Genomic DNA, 20,822 nt, shown 5'->3' with positions numbered 1-20,822 from the left:
TCCTCTGCCTGCCTGCCTGCTGCTGTAGGGGTGAAGAAGTGAGGGGGACACAGGGCATGGGTGAGCGCTATGGTGTCCCAGGCTATGCTATGTTATCTCATGCAAAACACAAGCTGGCATCTCTACTATTCAGAGGAGGAATCCGTGGCCGAGAGAGGCAAATGGCCAATGTTACACCGTGAGGCGAGAGCTGGGATTTCAAAGGCCTGTGCGGTTAAATGTCTGTGCATATGTTTGCTTACGTAAAAACAGAAGAACGGGGAGAAAAGAGGAATGCTTTCTTAAAACAGGAAGGGACCAGAGATTGGGCAGGAAGGGACAGGGAGGCACCCCCTAGTCCTGGGGTCTTGAAGGGCAGCCCCAGGCTCCCTGGCTGTCTTAGGTTGGGAGCTCAGGATCACTACAGCAACTCAGCAACCTAGCCTCCTTTCCACACACACTGTGTCCTGTCAAAGGAACAGGTGCCTGCCTAACGTGACCTGGGGACTCCATCCCGGCCTTCTTAGTGTGTGTGACAGAGTATGCATCCTTCCCAGCCACAGGACAGCAGGTTCCCCAACCAGGCCATTGAGTCATGGATGACATGTGGTCAGCAGGCCTTTGTGTACAGTGAGCCCCATGCTCCCAGCCCATCCTGCCTGCTCCATAGGACATCAGCTACCTGGTCAGGGGTCTGGAGGGCATCTGTCTGGGTCAGGTCCGTCATGGCCACGGTAGAGGAGAGCCTGGTTAGCTTGGCTTCCATTTCGGCAAAGGAGTCTTGCAGGCCCTCTAACATCTGCAGGGGCTCCAGCGCTGGCACTTCCGCATGGACATAGTTTTCCGCCTCCAGTGAAGACGCAGCAGCTTCTGGACCCAGATAATCATCAGAGAAGTACCTGCTCTCAGCCAGCACCCCAGGCATGGAGAACTCCACGTTGGAAAGCTCCTCGGGTCCAGGGAAGGCCTCCGACATGGAGGAGTCTTCGAGTGTGGATGACTCATTGGATCCAAAAGAAATCTCTGACCTGGAGGCCTCCACATGGGACAGTTCCTCAAACGTGAGGGGAGCCTGGCTCTTGGTGACCTCATCACCGGGCAGTGTGTCAGGCATGGAGAGGATGGTGGGCTTCACAGCCATCTCGTACCGCAAGGCTGGTGAGTACTCGGACCCATTGGCTAACTCGGCCCTGGACATGACCTCTGTCTTATAGAGGACTTCGGCCTTGAGAATGGCCTCTGCAGTAAACAGAAACACCTTAGTCTCCCAAAGACCAGCTTGAGTCAGAACCTTGAAGAGCCCCAGGGTCCAGCTACAGTTCCCACGCCATCCATCCCTGCCCTACTGCCTTCACCCCCTCTTCCAGGAAGCCATCCCTGAAGCCCGGATGTGGCCCAGCTTGTGGACAGAGCACCCCAAGATAGTGTGGTGTGACAATATCAACTTTGGACCTGGAGTGCCTGGACGCCAGTCCTGACTCTATTTTCCCAGCTGGGTGGCCAAAGGCAATACAGCTCTCCTCTCTGGGCCTGTTTTCTCACCTATAGGCAGGATAACTATTGCACCTGCCTGGCTGGATGGAAAGGGGTGGAGCCTACCACGCAGAGGACGCTTCACACACGTGTCACTAAGAGGGAAGACAGAGGGGGGCTCCCGGCAGCACACACCCGTTTCCTTCTCCTTGCGCAGGTTCTCCTCCAGCGTGGACAGCTTCACGTCATATGAGTTACGCATGGCAGTGATGTCCTCCTGCAGCCTAACCCGAGATTCTTGCTCCGCCTCGTAGTCAGCCTTCAGGCGGGCCAGGCGCTCCTCATACTCCTGGGGTGGTGGGAGACACAGGTGGTTAGTGACCGCCACTCAGAACCGGCCCTCAGAACGGACCTCATTCTAGATACTCAGACAACGCAGGAGGAAGAGGACGAGGGTCTTTTTGTCACATGGGGGTGACAGCTCACAGGCAACAGCTCCTCTGCAATGTTCTCCACGCAGTTTTGATGGACTGTGCTCTCCATGGGTTTTCAGCCTAAATTTCCATGCTACGCTATGTCATGAACGCCTTTCCTCATCTAGCCACGTTTACACAGTGGTACTCGAGCCATCGATAACAAAATCTGTTTCTGTTTTCTGGCCTCGCTCTCCCATCTCTGCTGGAACCGCTGGCTCTGGTCACAACAGCATCCCCCTCGGCCCCCACATCCACTCTTGCTCCCACCTCAGCTGTTCCCCACACTGCTGAGGCCTATCCCCCCCGACCCGTAACGCCATATCCTCTGCTTAGGGTGGGTTGACAGTCTAAGCTCCTTGACTAAACCTGAGTTCCCATCTTTCTTCCTTTCTTATTATTGTGGTTGGAGTTTTTGGTTGGTTGTTTTTTTCAAGACAGGGTTTCTCTATATAGCTTTAGAGCCTGTCCTGGAACTCATTCTAAGACTAGACTGGCTTCAAACTCACAGAGATCCGCCTGCCTCTGCCTCTGAAGTGCTGGGATTAAAGACGTGCACCACCCGGCTCTTGTTATTGTTTTATGTTATTATTACTTTATTTTAAGAGCATGGGTATTTTGCCAGTGGGTAGCTCTGTGAACTATGTACGTGGGCCAGAAAAGGGTGTTGGATTTTCTGGAACTGGAGTTATAGACGATGTGAGCCACTTTGGGAGTGCTGGGAATTGAACCCAGACACTCTGGAACAATAACCAGTGCCCTTAACTGAGCAATCTCTCCAATCCCTTCTTTTAAAATTAAAAAAAAAAAGTTTTGGCTGTTGTGGTTATTGCATTTTCTGTGCTGAGCATGGAACCCAGGTCTCCACTCATGGTGGGCACAATGGGTTGTCAACTTGATCGTTGCTATGGCTTTAACTGTCAGCCTGACACAGCCTAGAGTCACCTGGGAAGAAAGTCTCAGTGAGGGTCTGTCTGCGCTGGGTTGGCCTGTGGGGGAGGGTCTTGGTTACGTTCATTGACGCAGAGAGACCCAGGCCACAGTGGGTGACACCATTTCCTAGGCAGCAAGACCTGAGTAAGAGAAGAGACGTCAAGCTGGAAGAAGGAAACGAGCATGTGTGTGCTCACATCTCTCTGTTCCTGACATGGATGTGACACAACCAGCTGTCCAAGCTCCTGTCTTGACTTCCACAAAAGCGATGGACTGTAAGCCGGAAGTGTGGGCTAAAATCTATCCTTTCTCCCATAGCTTGCTTTCTGTCAGGGTATTTTTTGATGAAGAGGCTGGGAGCCACTAAACAAGGGTGGTACTCAGAATATGGACCCTTGACCTGTTCACCCCTTGTTCCTGTTTGTCGTCGTTGTCTTCTTCTTCTTCTTCTTCTTCTTCTTCTTCTTCTTCTTCTTCTTCTTCTTCTTCTTCTTCTTCTTCTTCTTCCTTCTTCTTCTTCTTCTTCTTCTTCTTCTTCTTCTTCTTCTTCTTCTTCTTCTCCTCCTCCTCCTCCTCCTCCTCCTCCTCCTCCTCCTCCTCCTCCTCCTCCTCCTCCTCCTCCTCCTCCTCCTCTTCTTATTCTTCTTTGGTTTTTGGAGACAGGGTTTCTCTGTAGTTTTCTGTCCAGGAACTCACTCTGTAGACCAGGCTGGCCTCAAACTCACAATGATCTGCCTGCCTCTGCCTCCCAAGTGCTGGGATTAAAGGCATGCGCCACCACCACCCAGCTTGTTTGTTGTTTTGATTTGTTATTATTATTAACATATTTGAGCTTCTGATAACTTGCTCTGCCCAGAAATGCCCACCCCTCTCATGCTTCAGGGGCTCTGCCCTGCTCCCTGGCAAGTTCGATCCCAGGGCTCACAGAGGCCTCCTTCCTAACTCAGCCACTCTGCCATTCAGCAGCGTCAGAAATGGAATCCAGGGACAGCAGTGTCTGTGGGCACCCTCTGATGGCCTATCCTGTCCACTAGGTTTTAGGCAACACCCATGGGGACTGCCTGCCCAAAGTGGGGTGTGTTCTCCCTAGAGACCACTAGGGGGAAGCAACATCCAATCTACCAGATAACAAGGACCCTGCCTAGAAGGTTCCATTCCAGGTACTGTCCAGTTCTTCCCTCCCCGAGATCTACTCATAACTGTAGGATTCTACAGTCACTCCAAGCCACTTGGTGTGGCTCCTGGGCACGGGTACCTGAAGAGCACCAAGGTTGCTAACATAAGAGGGGCTGCCCCCTAGTGGGCTTACAGGCTTAGCCCTCCCCAGAGGGCCACTTCTTACCTACACAAAGGGTCCTGAGTCCTAGAGACAGACTCAACGCCCAGACTTACCCTGGATGGCCCAGAAGGCCAGAGCTCCCAGGACTGGGGCCACCAAGCCAAGCCTCTGGTCCCACAACCTGACAAGGATCTTTTTTTTTTTCAAGGCAGGTTTCTCTGTACCTTGGGAGCCTGTTCTGGAACTAGCTCTTGTAGACTAGGCTGGCCTCGAACTCACAGAGATTCACCTGCCTCTGCTTCCCTATTAAAGGTGTGTGCCACCACCACCCAGCTCTGACAAGGATCTTGAGGGCTGGCCCCTAATTGAGGCCATAGCTGAGGGACAAGACCCCCCCCCAGCTGTAAACAAGACCATGCCAGAGCTCCCAGGAGCTGCTTCTGCCTAGTATCAGGGCTCCCCCTCAGGAAGAGCCAGTTCCCCCCCAGGGACCACTGAATGTCAAACCACCAGGCAAGGACAGCAGGCAGCCTTTAAGCAGCAGGGGCCTCTGGAACTGAAGTTGAGAGGGACCCTCTGTCATGTCTTCTTATGTTTCTATCCCTGGAGACCTCCTGTCCTGGTACTTCCCAGGCATGCTGGGAGATGCATGGTGTGAGGACCTAGGTGTCCTGTGAAGCCGGTGCTACACATAGGATAAACAGGCCATGCTGCTCTCAGGCCCAGGCTTGGCTGCAGCACCAAAGGCAGATTCCTTTCCACTCTGACGGCCTCTGCCAAGAGCCCACCCACTCCAGGGGTAGCTGTCTACTCCCATCAGTTTCCAGCCACCTTTTCCAGAAAGTGCTGGTTTGAAGGAAAATGGCCCCCAAAGGGAACAACACTATTAGGAGGTATGGCCTTGTTGGAGTAGGTGTGGCCTTGTTAGAGGAAGTGTGTCACTGTGGAGGCGGGCTTTGAGGTCTCATAAATGCTCAAGCCATGCCCAGTGAGATAGTTCACTTCCTGTTGCCTGTGCAAGATTTAGAACTCTCAGTTACCTCTCCAGCACCATGCCTGTCTGCACACTGCCAGGTCCCACCATGATGCTAACGGACTGAACCTCGGAGCTGTAAATGAGCCACTCAGTTAAATGTTTCTCTTTATGAGAGTTGCCATGGTCATGGTGTCTCTTCACAGCAAGAGAAGCCCTAACTAAGACACAACAACGTTACCAAGGAGACCTCCTCTTGGGGATGTGCCCAGCTGGTCCTCAGTTCTCTCCCCACACAGCTTCTTTTGTGACACAAAGAACAGTCTGAGTCAGGAAGCAACTCTTTGATATTCCTCTCTTCCCTATAGCTTTGGAAACATCGTGACATCCTCTTTGAGACTCAGCCTCCTCAGAAACAAAAGGGACACACTGGCTCTCTCTGGGGCACCCTCTCCTTCACACTGGCAACTTGCTGGGGTCTCACCTCCCGGATCAGCTGCTTCTCAGCCTCAGTGTCCTGCTGCACAGCAGTGGGAGGCAGCATCTTCTCCTCAGGCTGGGCAGGGCTCAGGGGTGTCTGAGTGGACAGCAGGGCTGGAGATAAGGAGACAGGAGGAGTCAAGCGTGAGGCACCCAGGGACCAAGCATAAATACGCCCCATGTAAAATACCATCGACCCAAGAGTTCAGGACACTGGGGAAGTAGCGTTAGACACAACTCTGCACCACTGTGCACTAGAGGAAAAAGGCAAGTGGGTGAGCAGATGTGTAATGAATACGAAGAAAGGGCAGGGAGGGGGCCAGAATTAGACATTTGTGAGCTCCTGCAGGGTCCTCTGGAAAAGCAGTCAGTGCTCTTAACCACTGAGTCACCTCTCCAGCCCCAGCAGGAAGGGTCACCGCAGAGGCCATGAGACAAGGGCTATTCGATGGGTAGGGCTGGCCTGCCAGGATTAGGGGCAAGAAGAAGGCATGGGGGAGAGGAATGGGAGCCAGCAGAGGCAGATACTCCACGTCTTGCTAAAGGATCAGAGAGAAGACGTGTAGTAATGGTGGGAAGGGGGAGGCTGAGAGGCCCCGCATGAATGCTACTGAGCACTAGGCTGGGAGTCTCGCACACAGAGCAGCCCATGGACTATGACAACGGTTATTTGGGTGCTAAGCCCCCACGTGTTGTCTCAGGTGAGTCCTTTATTGCCCTCTCCGCTCCCTGCTCCCCGCTCCCCACAGAAGCCAAGCCGTTCTTCTGAGTCCATCTTAATCAAGATTAAGATACAGCTCCTGGGGCTCGGTCACTTGCCCGCAGACCAGGGAAGCTAGCCGTTGGTCTCGGCACATCGCTTGGTACAAGGCCAGCCACTGCCAGTGCCTACTGAGCAACAGGATTCTAGCCCAGGAAGGGCCCCCCATCCCGGAAGGCTGTATTAGCTGCCAGGTTGGGGACCCATTGGGGATCCGGCACTTCTTCCACTCCTGTTTTGGGGATGTGCAGTCAGGACAGGCGACAGGGAAGGAGGAGGCAAGGTGATGGACATCCTGCTGCTTTACCTGGCCCCCACTGTCCCCTGCCCCACCTTAAGGCAGCCTGCAGAAGTGTGTGGAGTTAGCCATGTTTGTGGATCTTCACACAACCCCTGATCCTAGCAGGCATGATGCTCATGCCCCAGGACTCAGCTTGGATACTGTGCCTCTATGGAGCCTTTTCTAACCGATAGGCTTGGAGCCTCTGCCCAGCATGGCTGCCTGCCTTAAAGCTTGTTCTTCTGCCTCAAAGAGGTAACGTCTGGGTCTGAGACATGCATGTCCCCAGTGTCCAGCCCTGGTTTACATACGAAGAAATGTTGGGGTGGGGGGAGCTGGAGAGATGGCTCAGTGGTTAAGAGTATTGACTGTTCTTCCAGAGGACCTGAGTTCAATTCCCAGCAACCACATGGTGGCTCACAACCATCTGTAATGAAATCTGTCACCCTCTTCTGGCCTGCAGGCATACATGGAGGCAGAATGTTGTATACATAATAAATAAAAATCTTTAAAAAAAAAAAGAAGTGTTAGGGGAACTCTGGATGGAAGGGTGGGGGTTGGGGAGGTGGGAGGGTTCAGGAAGGAGAATGAATGGGTGGATATATGAACAGTTGGGGGGATCTGAATGGGTAGATGGGTAGAAAAAGGGGAAGGGGAAGGAGGGTGGGTGGGTGTTGGAAGGATGGATGAGCAGGGGCTGTGTAAGCAGTGGAGTGTGAGGAGGAGGGAGGGGCTTGTGGACGGGTGGAGGGTGGGGCAAGGGGTCGGGAACTGTATGTAGAACTGGGTCAACAGAGGCAGGAGGGCAGGAGGACCAAGAGTCTCTGATGCTAGACTCTTCTGTGCCCACTGCTCCTGAGAGAGAGCCATAGAACACTCCGTCGTCTCCTCAGGTCCTGCAGGCCTGTGTTCCAGGCCCGAGTTTCTGTGCCTGCCAGATGACAGAATGAATGGCAGCCGCGATTACAGGAGCTGGGGTGGGACGTGGGCAAGTGAGTCATCCAGATGCTAAGAGCGCGATGCACACATACGGATGGGATATCCGCTTGACCCTGCCCTCTCCTGCTACCCCAGGCTATCCCACCTGATAGGTGGCTAGGGTCCATCTGCTGAGCCAGGATGGCCTTTAGCCTCTTGATCTCCTCCTGGTACTCTCGAAGCAGGGCATCCTTGGGGTCCTCGTTAATGCGTGGCTTGTTCTTGATATTCTTGGCCCGGTTGGCATAGCGCAGGGTGCTGAGGCTCTCGTCGTAATTGTTGTCGGCAGGAGACAGGCAGGCCACCATCAGGGTCTTGGTGTTGCCACCCAGCGAGTCCTGCAGCAGTCGCGTTAGCTTTGAATCCCGGTAAGGGATATGCTTGCAACGGCCGTCCACCAGGGCTGAGATGACGTTGCCCAATGCTGACAGGGACAGGTTGATCTTGGTGGCCTCCTTCAGCCTTTCCCCCGTGGCCCCGGTCTTGGATTGCCGCTCACTGCCCGCCAGGTCTACCAGGTTGAGTTTGCCTGCACGGAGGTGGTCCTTACCCCGCTCATCTGCAGAGAGGCAGGTAGGGAGCATCAGCTGGTGAGTCCCGCATCTTCCCAAGGTGAGGGTGGCTGGCTACTAAGCCCTTAGAGCCTACCACTCACTTGGGGCGACATTTGAACCTTTCAGGAGTCTGTAAAGGAGGGTCTGCCATGGTACAGGTAAGGAGACTGAGGATCAGAGAGGGCGTGGAACTTTCCCAAGGTCACACAAAAGCCAAGGATGTAAGTGGAGAGATAGCTCAGAGGTTAAGAATACTGGCTGCTCTTCCAGAGGACCCAAGTTTAATTCCTAGCACCCACATGGCAGCTCACAACTGTCTAATTTCTGTTCCAGGAGATTTGACACCCCCACACTGACATATATGCAGATAAGACAACAATGCTCATAAAAAATAATAAAGCATCTAAAAATAAAAAGAAGCCAAGGAGGAGGGACAAGGTGGACACTCGGGGCTGCCTGACTCGTAGGTAAGGGTCTGTTCTCTGGAGACTGTAGTGTTTTGTTTGTAAGCTAACAAATAAAGCTTACCTGAAGATGAGAGTGCAGAGCTAAGCCACTAGTTAGCCACAGAGGCCAGGCAGTGGTGGCACACACCTTTAATCCAAGCACCCAGGAGACAGAGGCAGAGGGATCTCTGTAAGTTCAAGACCACCCTGGACTACATGAAATTGACTCTGCCTAAAAGAGAAACAGAACTCACACAAAGGTGATCCCAGCACTTGGAATCACGCGCCTTTAATCCCAGCACTAGGGAGGTGGAGACAGGAGTGATGTGGCTGGGTGGAGAGAGGAATATAAGGAGGGAGGAGACAGGAGTTCAGATGCAGTCAGGAGTCAGTCTGAGCATACAGTCTGAGGTGTAGAGATAGGATCGCCCCTTTGGTCTGAGCATTGGTAGAGGTAAGAACTCTCTAGTGGCTGGCTGCTCTGCTTCTCTGATCTTTCAGCATTAATCCCTATATCTGACTCTAGGTTTTTATTATGAAGACCAATTAGAATTTGTGCTACAGGGGACAGCAGAGTCTCTTTTGGACAGATTTCCTATGAGGCCAAAGGCAGAAGAGGGTGAAGGGGAGACGGCAAGATGGCCAGGGAGCTGTACTTTTGCATGCAAAGAGTACTGGCTTTGAAGGTCAACCCGCCTCTTCTATACTGTTTGGGCATAAGCACAGCCACACACGTCTCTAGCTCTCCAGTGATTCCATCTACAAAGAAAGACAAGCCTTGACTGGCTTCCTACCAGGACTGGATGTGTAGGGTCTTTTTTTTTTTTAATGGAGAAGGGAGCCGGGCAGTGGTAGCACATGCCTTTAATCCCAGCATTCAGGTGGCAGAGTCAAGCAGATCTCTGTGAGTTCGAGGCTAGCCTGGTCTACAAGAGCTAGTTCCAGGACAGCCAGGGCTGTTACATAGGGAAATCTTGTCTTGAAAAAACAGGGGGAAAAAAAACAAAGAAAAAGAAAAGGAGCAGTAAGGGACTAGCAGTGTTTTTGGAGAGTGCTTGTAGAATGTACCAGAACATGTCATGAGCTCTGTGATTTCAAGTGCACACCAGGTCTAGCCTGAGTAAATGAGTCTCAGAAGAGAAACAGCCCTGTGCATCAAGGTGTTCCCGGCAGCATCGCCCAGAGCACTGTGAAACCAGAAACGATGTCAATGCCACAAGGATGACAGCTTAGAAAGGGGCTGAGAGATGCTGGAGATGGCTCAGAATGCTGAGAACACCGGCTGCTCTTCCAGAGGAGCTGAGTTCAATTCCCAGCACCCACATGGCTGCTCACAGCCATCTGTGATGAGATCTGGTGCCCCTTTCCGGCATGCGAGCAAACAGAGACAGAACACTGTATACATAATAAATAAATCTTTTTTTAAAAAAAAGAACAGAAGAAAAGGGGTAAGCGTGGAGCATCCTCTGTCCACCACCCACTCTCGTGAAGACCTGGAAATGATTCACAGAAGAAAACAAAACAAGAGAGGAGCCGGAGAAAACAGACTTCGCGGTGTGGCTGTGTTTAGGCACCAGCCCGCCCTTCAAACCTTCAGCAAAGCTCACTCGTGCTCATGAGCCTCGCACATCCATAGAGCCAGGCAGCTGTCCCGGCCCCAATGCCCCAAGCAACCCTGAGGTCATGCCTTCTTCAGGGGGCGTCCCCAGGGACACCCAGGTTGATGCTCTTCGCTCCAGCAAGCACCCGAGTGCTAGTCTGGAAACAGGTTGTCCAGGCTGACAGTATGCAGGGTCAACCCTGGCCTTGACCCTGCGTCACGGGGTCTCTCCAAAGTTACCTTCCCATCTGGGCTAGGCTACTTCCTGCACTGTGTTCTCCACAGATTTGTGACAGACCACAGCAGGCAGCATTAGGGGACAAGGTGCCGGGAGGCCCTGGGTTCAAATTCTGACTCCTCCACTCTATGACTGGGGTACCCTGTATGAGCAACTCTCTTCACTTCTCAGAGCCTAGGTTTCCTCTGTGTAAAAGGAGAATGATACCTCTGGCCTCGAGGGCTGCCACAGTTACACAGGGGAAGCCTAGGGCACCCTCACAAAGCATCTCCCTTCACACAGCATCTGGCCTACAGGTGCCCAGAGTCAACGCTGCTTTCTGTCCCCTTTCCCAGCAGCTCTCCTGTGAACAGAGAGAGGCAGCTGAATAAGGGGCAGAGAACACTACTGAGAAAGAGTAAAGGCGTGAGTGACAGACAGACCTCTGGCCCAGCATGTTTTCCAGGGATGGAACCCAGAGCCCTGAGCAGGCTATTCAAGTACTCAAATATTGAGCTCCAGCCTCAGCTCTGAGACTCAGTCTCCTCATCTGTAAAATGGGGGTGTGAGCAACTAGCTCATGAGAGGGTTGAAAGAATGGATGAGGTAATGGGAGCATGCTGCCTGGCCCACGGGAAGTGCTCAATGGTGTCCACCAGTTTTGTGGTTGCCGGTGCAGATGCAGGAAACAGGTCAGGTCCCAGCACAGGGAGGACCGTCATCTATTTCCTTCAGGCACCTAAGGGCATCTTTTCCCAGTTTGCCACGGGGCTCTCCAGGCTCCAAAGAGGTGAGACGCCCTCCTGGCAGGAGTGTGAAGCTGGCTCAGGACGTTTGGGTCACCCTCTGCCCGCAGCCGCTCCCGTACCCACGGCATAGATCTCGATGCTGATGGTGAAGATGGAGTGTGAGCGGGAAGAGTCCTTATTCATCAGGGTGTAGCCAACCGCACGGTTCTTCCAGCCGGTCTCCATGACGCGCTCGCACTGGGCCACGCTGTGCACTGTATGCATGGACAGCCCCTTGACGTACACGCCCTTCTCGGGGTGCTCCTTCAGCTGCAGGGAGGAGGAGCACGGAAGGTTGAGATCACCGAGGAGCTCTGACGAACCCAAAGGCGGAACCCTGTCCAGGTGGCTGCTTGTGCCCTCCTAAATCATCCTGTAATACGCAGGGGGTTCACTCTGGTGAAGCCAGCTGCAAACCTACTCCTGCCTCCCACCTGTTGCAGGATCTTGGACCAGAAACATCCTGAACCTCAATATGCACAACCTGGAAATGGGCATGAGATACCTACTTCATTGGCATGGTAAGGATTCCGTAAAGTAGGCACACACAAGCTTTTCTGGGATCCTCAGGTTCTGGAAGCTGATGGGGCTGGCACCCAGAGCTCTGACTTTATCTCCTCTGTCCTGTCCACATGGCTGCTGTTATGCTCTCTGCTGATACGACTGAGGCATTGGAGAGTCGTTGGCTGCCTGAGCCCACAAGGCCTGCAGCTCAGCCCTCGGAGACGGCAGCTGGTAAGCTATACCCCTAATGTTCCCCGGCTTCCTTCCCAGGCAGCCAAGAAGCTTTTTGCTTACTCAAGAGCAGGGAAATGTGGAATTTCTCAAGAGGAAAGAAAACCACACTGGCAAAACCAGAATGAAGAGCTGGGTACGGTGGGGTGCATCTGTAATCCCAGCACTCACGACATGGGGACTAAGGAGGAAACAGACCTGTGGTACCTCAGTGGGCTCAGTGGAAACAGGTCACGAAGAGGACGGGGATGCTGCCTTGAGTGTGGGTAATCTCAGAAGGCAAAGCCAGCCCCCCATCTCTGACACCCTCAGGGGTCCTTCCCACCACTGTTACCCAGTCATGCCAATACTGGTCCTAGGGAGGGGCTGAGTGATGGCCACCAGCTGTCCATCCTATCCCCGTCAGTAACTGCTCTTCTAGGCTGCAAGAAACCAGAGCCAGGTCTCCATGGCAACCAGCTGTGCTACTATGGCAGAGATGGAGAGGGGCACAGGCACATGGCCGTGTCTAGGGTCCATTTGGGAGGGGATGTTGATATGCTTCCTCACACGTGGCTCAGAGAGGGCTCTTGGGAGGCCTCTGCAGACTCCACCATGATCTACTGGGTGGAGCTCTGGGGCAGTATTTATACTGGCTTGAGGGCGGGGAGGGGAGTTGGCGTCCCCAAATCTCTTGCTGGCCTTCGCTGACTGAATAATTCCTAATTATACAATGAACCAGGCAGGCCCTATGCTAACCGCAGGCTAAGAGCTTGCTCACCGGAGCCTTGGGTTCCAATCCATTCCCACTCTGTGTGCTCTCTGGGTTATACATAGGTGCCTGAATCACAGACGATGAGAACAGAATTCTCCTACGCTCGCATGGAAACCATCTGCCTATCACCCACAGAGCAGCCTATCAGAGGCCCAGTGCCCACAGGGTGTGTATCAGGGAGCACATCTATCACCTGCAGCCCCCGGGCAGTGGCTTGGCTAGGTGAGGCCTTCCCAGGGTCTGGGGTCGACAGGGAAGGATAGAGTCTCCATGGCACCCAACACATTGGCTGAAAGGTCTGTGAGGGTTATGACCCTGAGGCTGGTTCTTCTAGAGCTCCCAGCCCCCACCAGACTCCTCTGCATCTTTCTCTGGCTCAGGGTGAGTCATGACTCCCAACACCCTCTCCTGGTGAGGGGGATGCTGTAGGCTGGTGGTAGGAGAGGTTCCTGGCAGGGAGGGCAAAGTGCCGTTAGGTTTGTGCACAGCCCACTGCAGGAAAATGGCAGGGTCTTGAGTGGAGGGATGGAGACGGAAGAGAAGAGGGTTCAGGTCAGTGTGTGACCTGGCACTCTGGTACCCATGGGTCCTTTTCAGTAAGTCAACCAATGAATGACTGTCCTTCCCTCTCCTAAAGCTGGAGTCACTGGCTTTCTGGTGGACCCTGGGAAGTGAGGGTGGTCAGGTCATAAGCATCGTGGCTAGAGGGAGAGTCCAGCGGAATCCCAGCACAGATGAGGAGCAGCATCTCACACTGGCCTATCCTCCAGAGACCAGGCCATCTAAGAGCCCCAGGCAGGAACAAGACCAGTCCTGCTGGCCAAGGTTAAGGCCAAAGCGTCCCAGTTGGGACTCCACGCTCTCCCTGACTTCTGGTCCTGGCAGTATTTGTTCATTCTTTCTCGCTCCTCTTTCTCTCTCTTTCCTTTCCTCCCTCCCTCTCTCCTTCCTCTCCCTCCCTCCTTCTATGTTCCATTTTTTTTTTTTTTGATTTTCGAGACAGGGTTTCTCCGTAGCTTTTGGTTCCTGTCCTGGAACTAGCTCTTGTAGACCAGGCTGGCCTTGAACTCACAGAGATGTATTCTTTCTTCTCTTCCTTCCTTCCTTTCTTCCTCTTCCTTTCCTTTCTTTTTCTTTCTTTCTTTTTTCTTTTTTTTGGTTTGTTTGTTTTTAGACAGGGTTTCTCTGTAGCTTTAGAGCCTGTTCTGGAACTAGCTCTTGTAGACCAGGCTGGCCTCAAACTCACAGAGATCTGCCCGCCTCTGCCTCCCAAGTGCTGGGATTAAAGGTGTGTGCCTCCACCATCCAGCTCTTTTCTTTTTTTAGACAGTTTCTCTATGTGATCCAGGTTGGCCTGGAACTTGCAATCTCCCTGCCGCAGTCTTCCCACTTCTGGGATTAAAGCCTGTGCCAATAAGCCAAGTCCGGCAAGGTTCTTGATCTCTCTGGGTGTCCCAATCAGTCATCCTGGTCTAGTCTATCCAAACACAACCCTGACATAGTGAGCTTTACTTCCACCAGTAGGAAGCAATGCTCTTCCACCCTATGCCCGTTCTTTGAGGAGACTGAGGAAGACTTATGAAATGAGTCCGAGGCTCTCTAAGTCAGTCTTCACCACCATGAGCGGGTCATCTGTCCTTGACCCTGCCCCCCAGGGGGCCCCACTTGCCAGCCCCCCTGTCATTGCTGTTTTTTTTTCTCTAATCCCCAACAGCTTGAAAAGCTCACATACTGAACACCTAGCAGGCACTGGCGCTCTGCTGAAGGGCTGGCTTGTCCTATTTACTGTCGCCAACCCTCAATACCCCTTTGCAAAGTGAACCAAGATGATGAAATCCTAGCCATATAAACAGCAGTAAAATAAGGTGTTTGAAGCTCAAACCCTTCAGTTAGGCAGACCTGGGTTCAAGCCCAGGCTCAGCCACTTGCTGAATTGTAGAACCTGGACAGACTGAGGCTCTCTCAGCCTCCTTTCCACGCTATTGGTAAACTAGAGATGACAACGTCCACCAGCAGGGATACTCCAAAGATGAAGTGGGGTGATGTACCCGAAGGGCCCAGCGAATAGTAAGTGCTTAGTAAGTACTTCATACCTTCTGTTAGACCGTCAAAATAATTTTTATCAGTGGAAGTGTTTTCTAAAACAGAACTCTATTGGGAAACATCACCTTGTTTCCACAGAGATGGCCTTGTTCAAGGGGAGAGCCAGCCTGTGTGGTGGCAGCAGACACAGTCCATGCGTTCGGTTCTCTAAGGACTCAAGTTCAAAAGGCCCCACTCCGACCGGACATGGTGATGTTTGCCTATGATCCCAGCACCAGGGAAACTGAGGCAGCAGGATCCTGAGTCCCAGCACCGTCTGATACTAGCCACTGCCCCTGCGACCTTCCTGACCACCCCACATGGGGTCTGCACCCACCTCCAGCTTCTGCTTGGTGTCAGCGCCCAGCAGGTCCCGGACGTCTTCATTGTAGATCTCCAGATAGGAAGCCCGGACCAGGAACTTGGTATTTTCTGCACACTGAGGGAAGCAGAACATGAAAAGATAGCTTGTGCCAACCCCACCTGCTGCTCAGGCCTCTACAGCTGAGACATCAGAGGAGGAAGGGCCACTTGGGCCCACATCCTCACCCTACCCTGACTGCCCTGCTGGCAAACCTTCCTCTCCAGCTCCAGGACCTTCAGACTCCAAGCTGTGCTCCGGCTATCCATCCAATGTGCTGCCTATAAACCTCGGGGCAAAGAGGCAGAAACCTCCCTCCCGCGGCCACAGTCCCAGCAACGGCGCCTGGACCAAGCCCTGGCTCTGGGCTGAAGAGTGAACCTCTGGGGCCACCACAACTGGGAGCTGTCCAGTCTGGGGTCTGTGAGATAAGTCTACAAAGGGCTTCATGCAAGTCTGGTCTTTAGTCATCGCTCAATAAATGCGGGAGCCGTGACTGTTAAAACCGCTTCCCGTCGCCATGCTCAGACTCATCATACAAGAATGCTAAGGGAATTTCAACGTTCAAGAAAAACATGGAGCCGGGCGGTGGTGGCGCACGCCTTTAATCCCAGCACTCGGGAGGCAGAGGCAGGCGGATCTCTGTGAGTTCGAGACCAGCCTGGTCTACAAGAGCTAGTTCCAGGACAGGCTCCAAAACTGCAGAGAAACCCTGTCTCGAAAAACCAAAAAAAAAAAAAAAAAAAAAAAAAAAAAAAAAAAAAAAAAAAAAAAAAAAAAAGAAAAACATGGAACTGACTCTTCTCAGTTTTGTTTTCCGCCCATGATCTTTTTAGAACCCAGGACTTGCCTCTGTGGACCCACGCAGGGTCGAGACCAGGTTCTGACTGTGACCCACGGTTCATGCTACTGTTATAGGTGCCCTGGGGGCCATCTGGGATGCTAACCTTACCCCTTCACAGGTGAGACCCATACCTGAACGCTCTCAAACACGTGCTCGAAGGCTCTGGGGATGATGCCTCTCTGGCTGGGGGGATCCGGCAGGCCCTGCATGGTGAAGGACTTCCCACTGCCCGTCTGGCCGTATGCAAAAATAGTACCATTGTAGCCCTCAGTGACACCCTAAGGGAGAGGGAACCACGGTCAGGTGTTCAGCTGACAGGTCCAGGTGTGTATCATGGCCCCCAGCTCACAGACTTGGGTGCCCTGCCCGGTTGGCCAAAGGCACCGCTTTGTTTCAAACAACAGTCTGATGGTGTTAAACATCGTGCCAAGGTGGGCTTATCTAAAAGCCTGTGCTAGGAGCCAACTTGGTTCAAACGCTTGTTCAAGTGTCTCTCCATGCTTGTTTTGTTTCTCCGTGTACTGCTGACAGAACCCAAAGTCTCCTACATGCTAGGCAAGAGCCCGACCACCAAGCCACACCCTCAGCCTGGCTCTGCTCTTTACTGGACTGGTCTTCGGCACATGGATTTGAAGTCTCCCCACCCGTCATAAAGGATAAGAACGCAGCCCTTCCTAAAGCTGACTCATCTCGTGTATTAGGCACGGCAAATGCAGGCACGGACAGGTACTTGCTAAATGTCTGCCGGGAACTTGGGGACGCAGACAGTGCTTCTCACCAAGGCCAGGGAGGTACACAGGGCAGAGGTCCAGAGAACCATGAAGGGAGAGAGTCAAAGAAAGGCAGTTGGAAGGCGTGGGAAGAAGCAGCCTCCTCCTTCTCTGTAGCAGAGGCAGGATGGAAGAGAAGCTGCTGCTGAGGAGACCTGGACAGGTGACAGGGGACTGGCAGGAAGAGGAAGTGGGTCCAGGCCAAGCGGACACAGGAGAGTGGCTGACAGCAGGTGGAGCTGGGAGTGGGGCATGGATGAGGAGGCTGAGAAGGAGAACTAACTGGGTACCACTTCCAAGGCCACTCTTCATTCATGGCTGCATGCCTGCATGCATTCACCCTGCAGGAACTAGCTGTCTTTCCTGAATCGGGAACCAAGCCATGTTCTGGGTAGAAGGAGGTGAACAAGGTAGCCACAGCCCCTGGCCTCGGAGCTCTTGGGGTTACAGATAGCAGAACTATCTATGGGGCATCTGTAATGGTTAACACTGTCAACTACATTTAGAGTTACCATGGAAACAAAATCTCTCGGCGTATCTGGGAGGGGATAGCTAGGTTAGGTTAACTGAGATGGGAAGGTCCACCTTATATATAGGCAGTACCATCCTATGTGCTGGGGTCCCAGGCTGAATAAAGGAGAAAGCTGAGCAGCAGTGACATTCATTCCCCGTGCCTCCTGATTGGTGACAACTGCCTCCCGCTTCTGGTGACAAGCGCACCCTCCAGCTGTGAACCCAAACAAGCCCTTTCTTCCTTAACCTGCTGCTGCTAGACGTTTTGTCACCGCCAGACAGGCATGCTGCAGCTGCTGACACCCAAAAAGGCCGGTATCCCATCTAAGCTCCCCAGCCCTTGCAGAGAACAAACGCTTCCTTGTCTGCAGTGCAAACGGTCGTCTAATCTAGGGAAACTGTGACCACACTGAGGTCCTGCAGTTCCTTAGAGGTGGTAGGCTGCACACGGGGGTGTGGGACCTTTAAAATAGGGACAAGTGACGTTGGTGAGAGGGCGCGTGCCGGGCTTCTCAAACCCACATGCAGCTAAAGTGGGAAGCACCTGACCCCGCTGGAGAACTGTCACTGGAGCGGTACCAGTCTCCTTCCTATGCCACTTGCCCCCATGTCTAGCTGGTACATAACTGGTACATGCACGCACAGAGCATTTCCACTGTTCTGGTATGTTCCATAGGACAGCACTGCCCGGATTAAGTAGAAAACAACTTTAGGTATATTTATAAGATGAAAAAAGATTTCAATAAAAAAATTCGACACGGTAACCCTTAGGGGACTCCTAGGGGACAAGCAGATGTGGGACAGGTCCCCAGTGTCCACTCAGTCACTGTGTACTGCTGCCCTGTTCTGTATTATTGAACTATGAAACTTAGTGAGTTTTCGTGAAATCAACGGTTGAATATTATTTTAAGATGTGTTACATTATTTTATGCTGTGGAATATTTGTTTAATGGTGCAAAAATGTGTTGCATTCTTTTATGTTGTATTTATTCAACTCTGTGGAGCTGTGCTACTTTGCCTGTCTAAAACACCTGTCTGGTTTAATAAAGAGCTGAATGGCCAACAGCTAGGAAGGAGAAAGGATAGGCAGGGCTGGTAGGCAGAGAGAATAAATAGGAGGAGAAATCTGGTAGACAAAAGATTGAGGAGCAAGAAAAGGAGGAGGACATCAGAGGCAGCTATCCAGCTACACAGCAAGCCACAGAGTAAGAAGTAAAGAAAGGTATTCAGAAATAGAGAAAGATAAAAGTCCACAGACACAAGGTAGACAGGATAATTTATGAAAAACTGGCTAGAAACAAGCCAAGCTAAGGCTGGGCATTCATAAGTAAGAATAAGTCTCCGTGTGATTATTTTGGGGGCTGGATGGCAGGCCCCCAAAGAGCAAACGAGGATAAAACAACAGTTAATCTCCCTCCCCCCACCTCTCTCTCTGTGTGTGTGTGTGTGTGTGTACTGAGATCAAACCTAAAGCATCACACACGCTGGGCAAGGGCTCCACACTTGAGCTGTGCTCCCAGCCCAGCAAGGAGCTCCAACCTGGTGTCATCCTCAGCAATCAGCCTCATGACAGCACACTAGACATATTACATATTTCCTCCAACTATTCAATCAAAGTGGAAATAACCGTCCCAAATTGCACCACATCTTCTGTACGCCCCCTCCCAAATGTCCCCCTGGGTGAACGTTCTACCACTGCTTCCGCACAGGGAACTGGGGCCACCCTTCTTAGTCTGGTCATAACAGAAGCTGTGGCTATGGAGCACTGGGGGAGACTAGAGGTAATTCATCAAGAGGCAACTCTGGAGAAATCTGTCAGGGGCCGGAGACGGGATGCCAGGGCTGCTGGTTAAAGAGGCGGCAGAAGCTGGATCAGGCAGGGTGGGATAGGAGTCAGCCAAGGATGGTGTCAAGAAGGAAGCTCCAGGAGAGTTGAAAAGTTCAGTCAGAGACAAGAGATGAAGGACAGAGTCTGGACTGAAGGGATGGAGGATGGAAGGAAAAAGACAAAGTGGATGTGAAGTATGGGGACAGCATGGGACAGGAGCTAGGGGAGGATCCTGGCTAGGAGGCCCAAGCTACCTGCCCAGAAGCCCTGGAGAGGGACAGAGCAGGCAGGCCCATGGTCTACCCAGCCACTGGCCTCACTTATGCTTAAGCAGCTAGGGCTGTGACCTGCATGGGCTTTCTATGCCCATGGGAGCATGGAATCTGGACACAGGGATCCGGAACTGTCCCTAATTTGTTCCATGACTCCTCAGGCCTCAGTCATTTCTCTGACAAGAACGACTCCAGCTCTTCTTGTGAGGATCAAATGCTACACGCCAGTCTTTCCCTGACAGCCTTCCACCTTCTGCTTGACTAGCATACTGCAGGTCCTATCTTAGTCTGGTCTCCCCTCCATCTCTCCCAAGGTTTGCTGGCCTCCCCATGCTGCCCATCCCTTATCACCAACTGCTAAAGGCTAGCTTAGCTGTTTTTCCTTTGACCTTGATGAAGGCAAGTCCTATTGCCTTCACACACCCTCCCCACAACCCGGGGGCTCACAGTGAAAAAGGTAGTTTTTCCTTACATGGATGGGTGAATGGATGGATGTCAAATCTGAGGTCTGGGGAGTGTCTAGAGATAGGGCTGCACAGTGGGACTCAGAAGAGAAAGCCAGTGGAAGAGCGATCCAACAGGCCTGTCACTGTGTCCTTAGTGTCTTCCTCTCTGGGTGGAACTTGCTTGGCTACTGCACAATCCACAAAGCAGGCAACTGAGGCCCCACCCTGACAGCCCTAGACATCCCTAGAGAGAATCAAGGCCACGGAAGAACGCGAGTTCAAGTCTTCAAGATGCCAAGCCTAGATAGAAGAAGACAGTGCCCTGCAGGGTCCCTGGGACCATGGAAGGATGGAAAGCTCCCAGGATGCCTCGGAGTGGGTGTAAAACTCTGAAGACCATGAAACCAAAGAGGAACAGAATACTTTAGAAGCATGAACTTCAGCCACTGAAGACATGCAAGCAAGAACTGGTTCTTTACGTGATTGAGATTCAGACACCTGATAAACAAGAGGGACCCAGTCAGATGACCTCTTGGGTCCCTTCTAGCTTAGAACACCTGGCCAGCAGATAGACAACTAAGCTATCCTGAGAGAGTGGGACCAGCCCCTTTGGGGGAACTATCCATCGTCCTCTGAGTATTCCGAGGGAATCACCTCTTGCCATGAGCTCTGTGGTCCACATCACCAGTCAGAAAGCCTTGGGAGTAGGGTCAGAGCTCAGCAGAGCAGAGATACACACTTGACCCTAGACTCTGATGGTGCATTTACTCCTGGCTCAAAGCCAGACAGTGTGGAGGCTTCGGAATACATCAGCCCTCCCAACAGGCAGGACAGCTGGAACAGAAAGCAGCTATGTTAAATGTTTTGGCAAGGCCAGGTCAGTAAAGTCAAATGGGTTTCTTTGCAGCAGAACCTCTCCGAATCTCAGATACTGGGGCACGTTACGGAAGCCACGCACTGTTCCCTCTCAGAAAGAGGAGTTTCCTCCGCTGCTCTCATGAAAA

The 20,822-nt window shown here is 52.5% G+C and overlaps 1 protein-coding gene across 4 annotated transcripts in view; it reads right to left on the bottom strand.

Moving 5' to 3' along the window:
* Kif17 (kinesin family member 17) overlaps positions 1–20,822 on the bottom strand; it is a 30,307-nt gene that overhangs the window by 8,487 nt on the left and 998 nt on the right. For all 4 annotated transcript variants that reach the window (XM_075946041.1, XM_075946038.1, XM_075946039.1 and 1 more), the window contains exons 2-8: positions 16,121–16,267; positions 15,122–15,223; positions 11,294–11,483; positions 7,715–8,167; positions 5,595–5,704; positions 1,648–1,801; positions 662–1,218 (exon numbers count right to left, since the gene is read on the bottom strand). In XM_075946041.1, the coding sequence (XP_075802156.1) occupies positions 662–1,218; positions 1,648–1,801; positions 5,595–5,704; positions 7,715–8,167; positions 11,294–11,483; positions 15,122–15,223; positions 16,121–16,267 (1,713 nt within the window). The remainder of the gene's footprint in view (positions 1–661; positions 1,219–1,647; positions 1,802–5,594; positions 5,705–7,714; positions 8,168–11,293; positions 11,484–15,121; positions 15,224–16,120; positions 16,268–20,822) is intronic.

Source organism: Microtus pennsylvanicus, chromosome 13, assembly GCF_037038515.1.
Source record: "Microtus pennsylvanicus isolate mMicPen1 chromosome 13, mMicPen1.hap1, whole genome shotgun sequence".
NCBI classification, from domain to species: Eukaryota; Metazoa; Chordata; class Mammalia; order Rodentia; family Cricetidae; genus Microtus; species Microtus pennsylvanicus.
The sequence above is the reverse complement of the archived record's forward strand: the minus strand, read 5'-3'. Positions and strand labels throughout refer to the sequence as shown.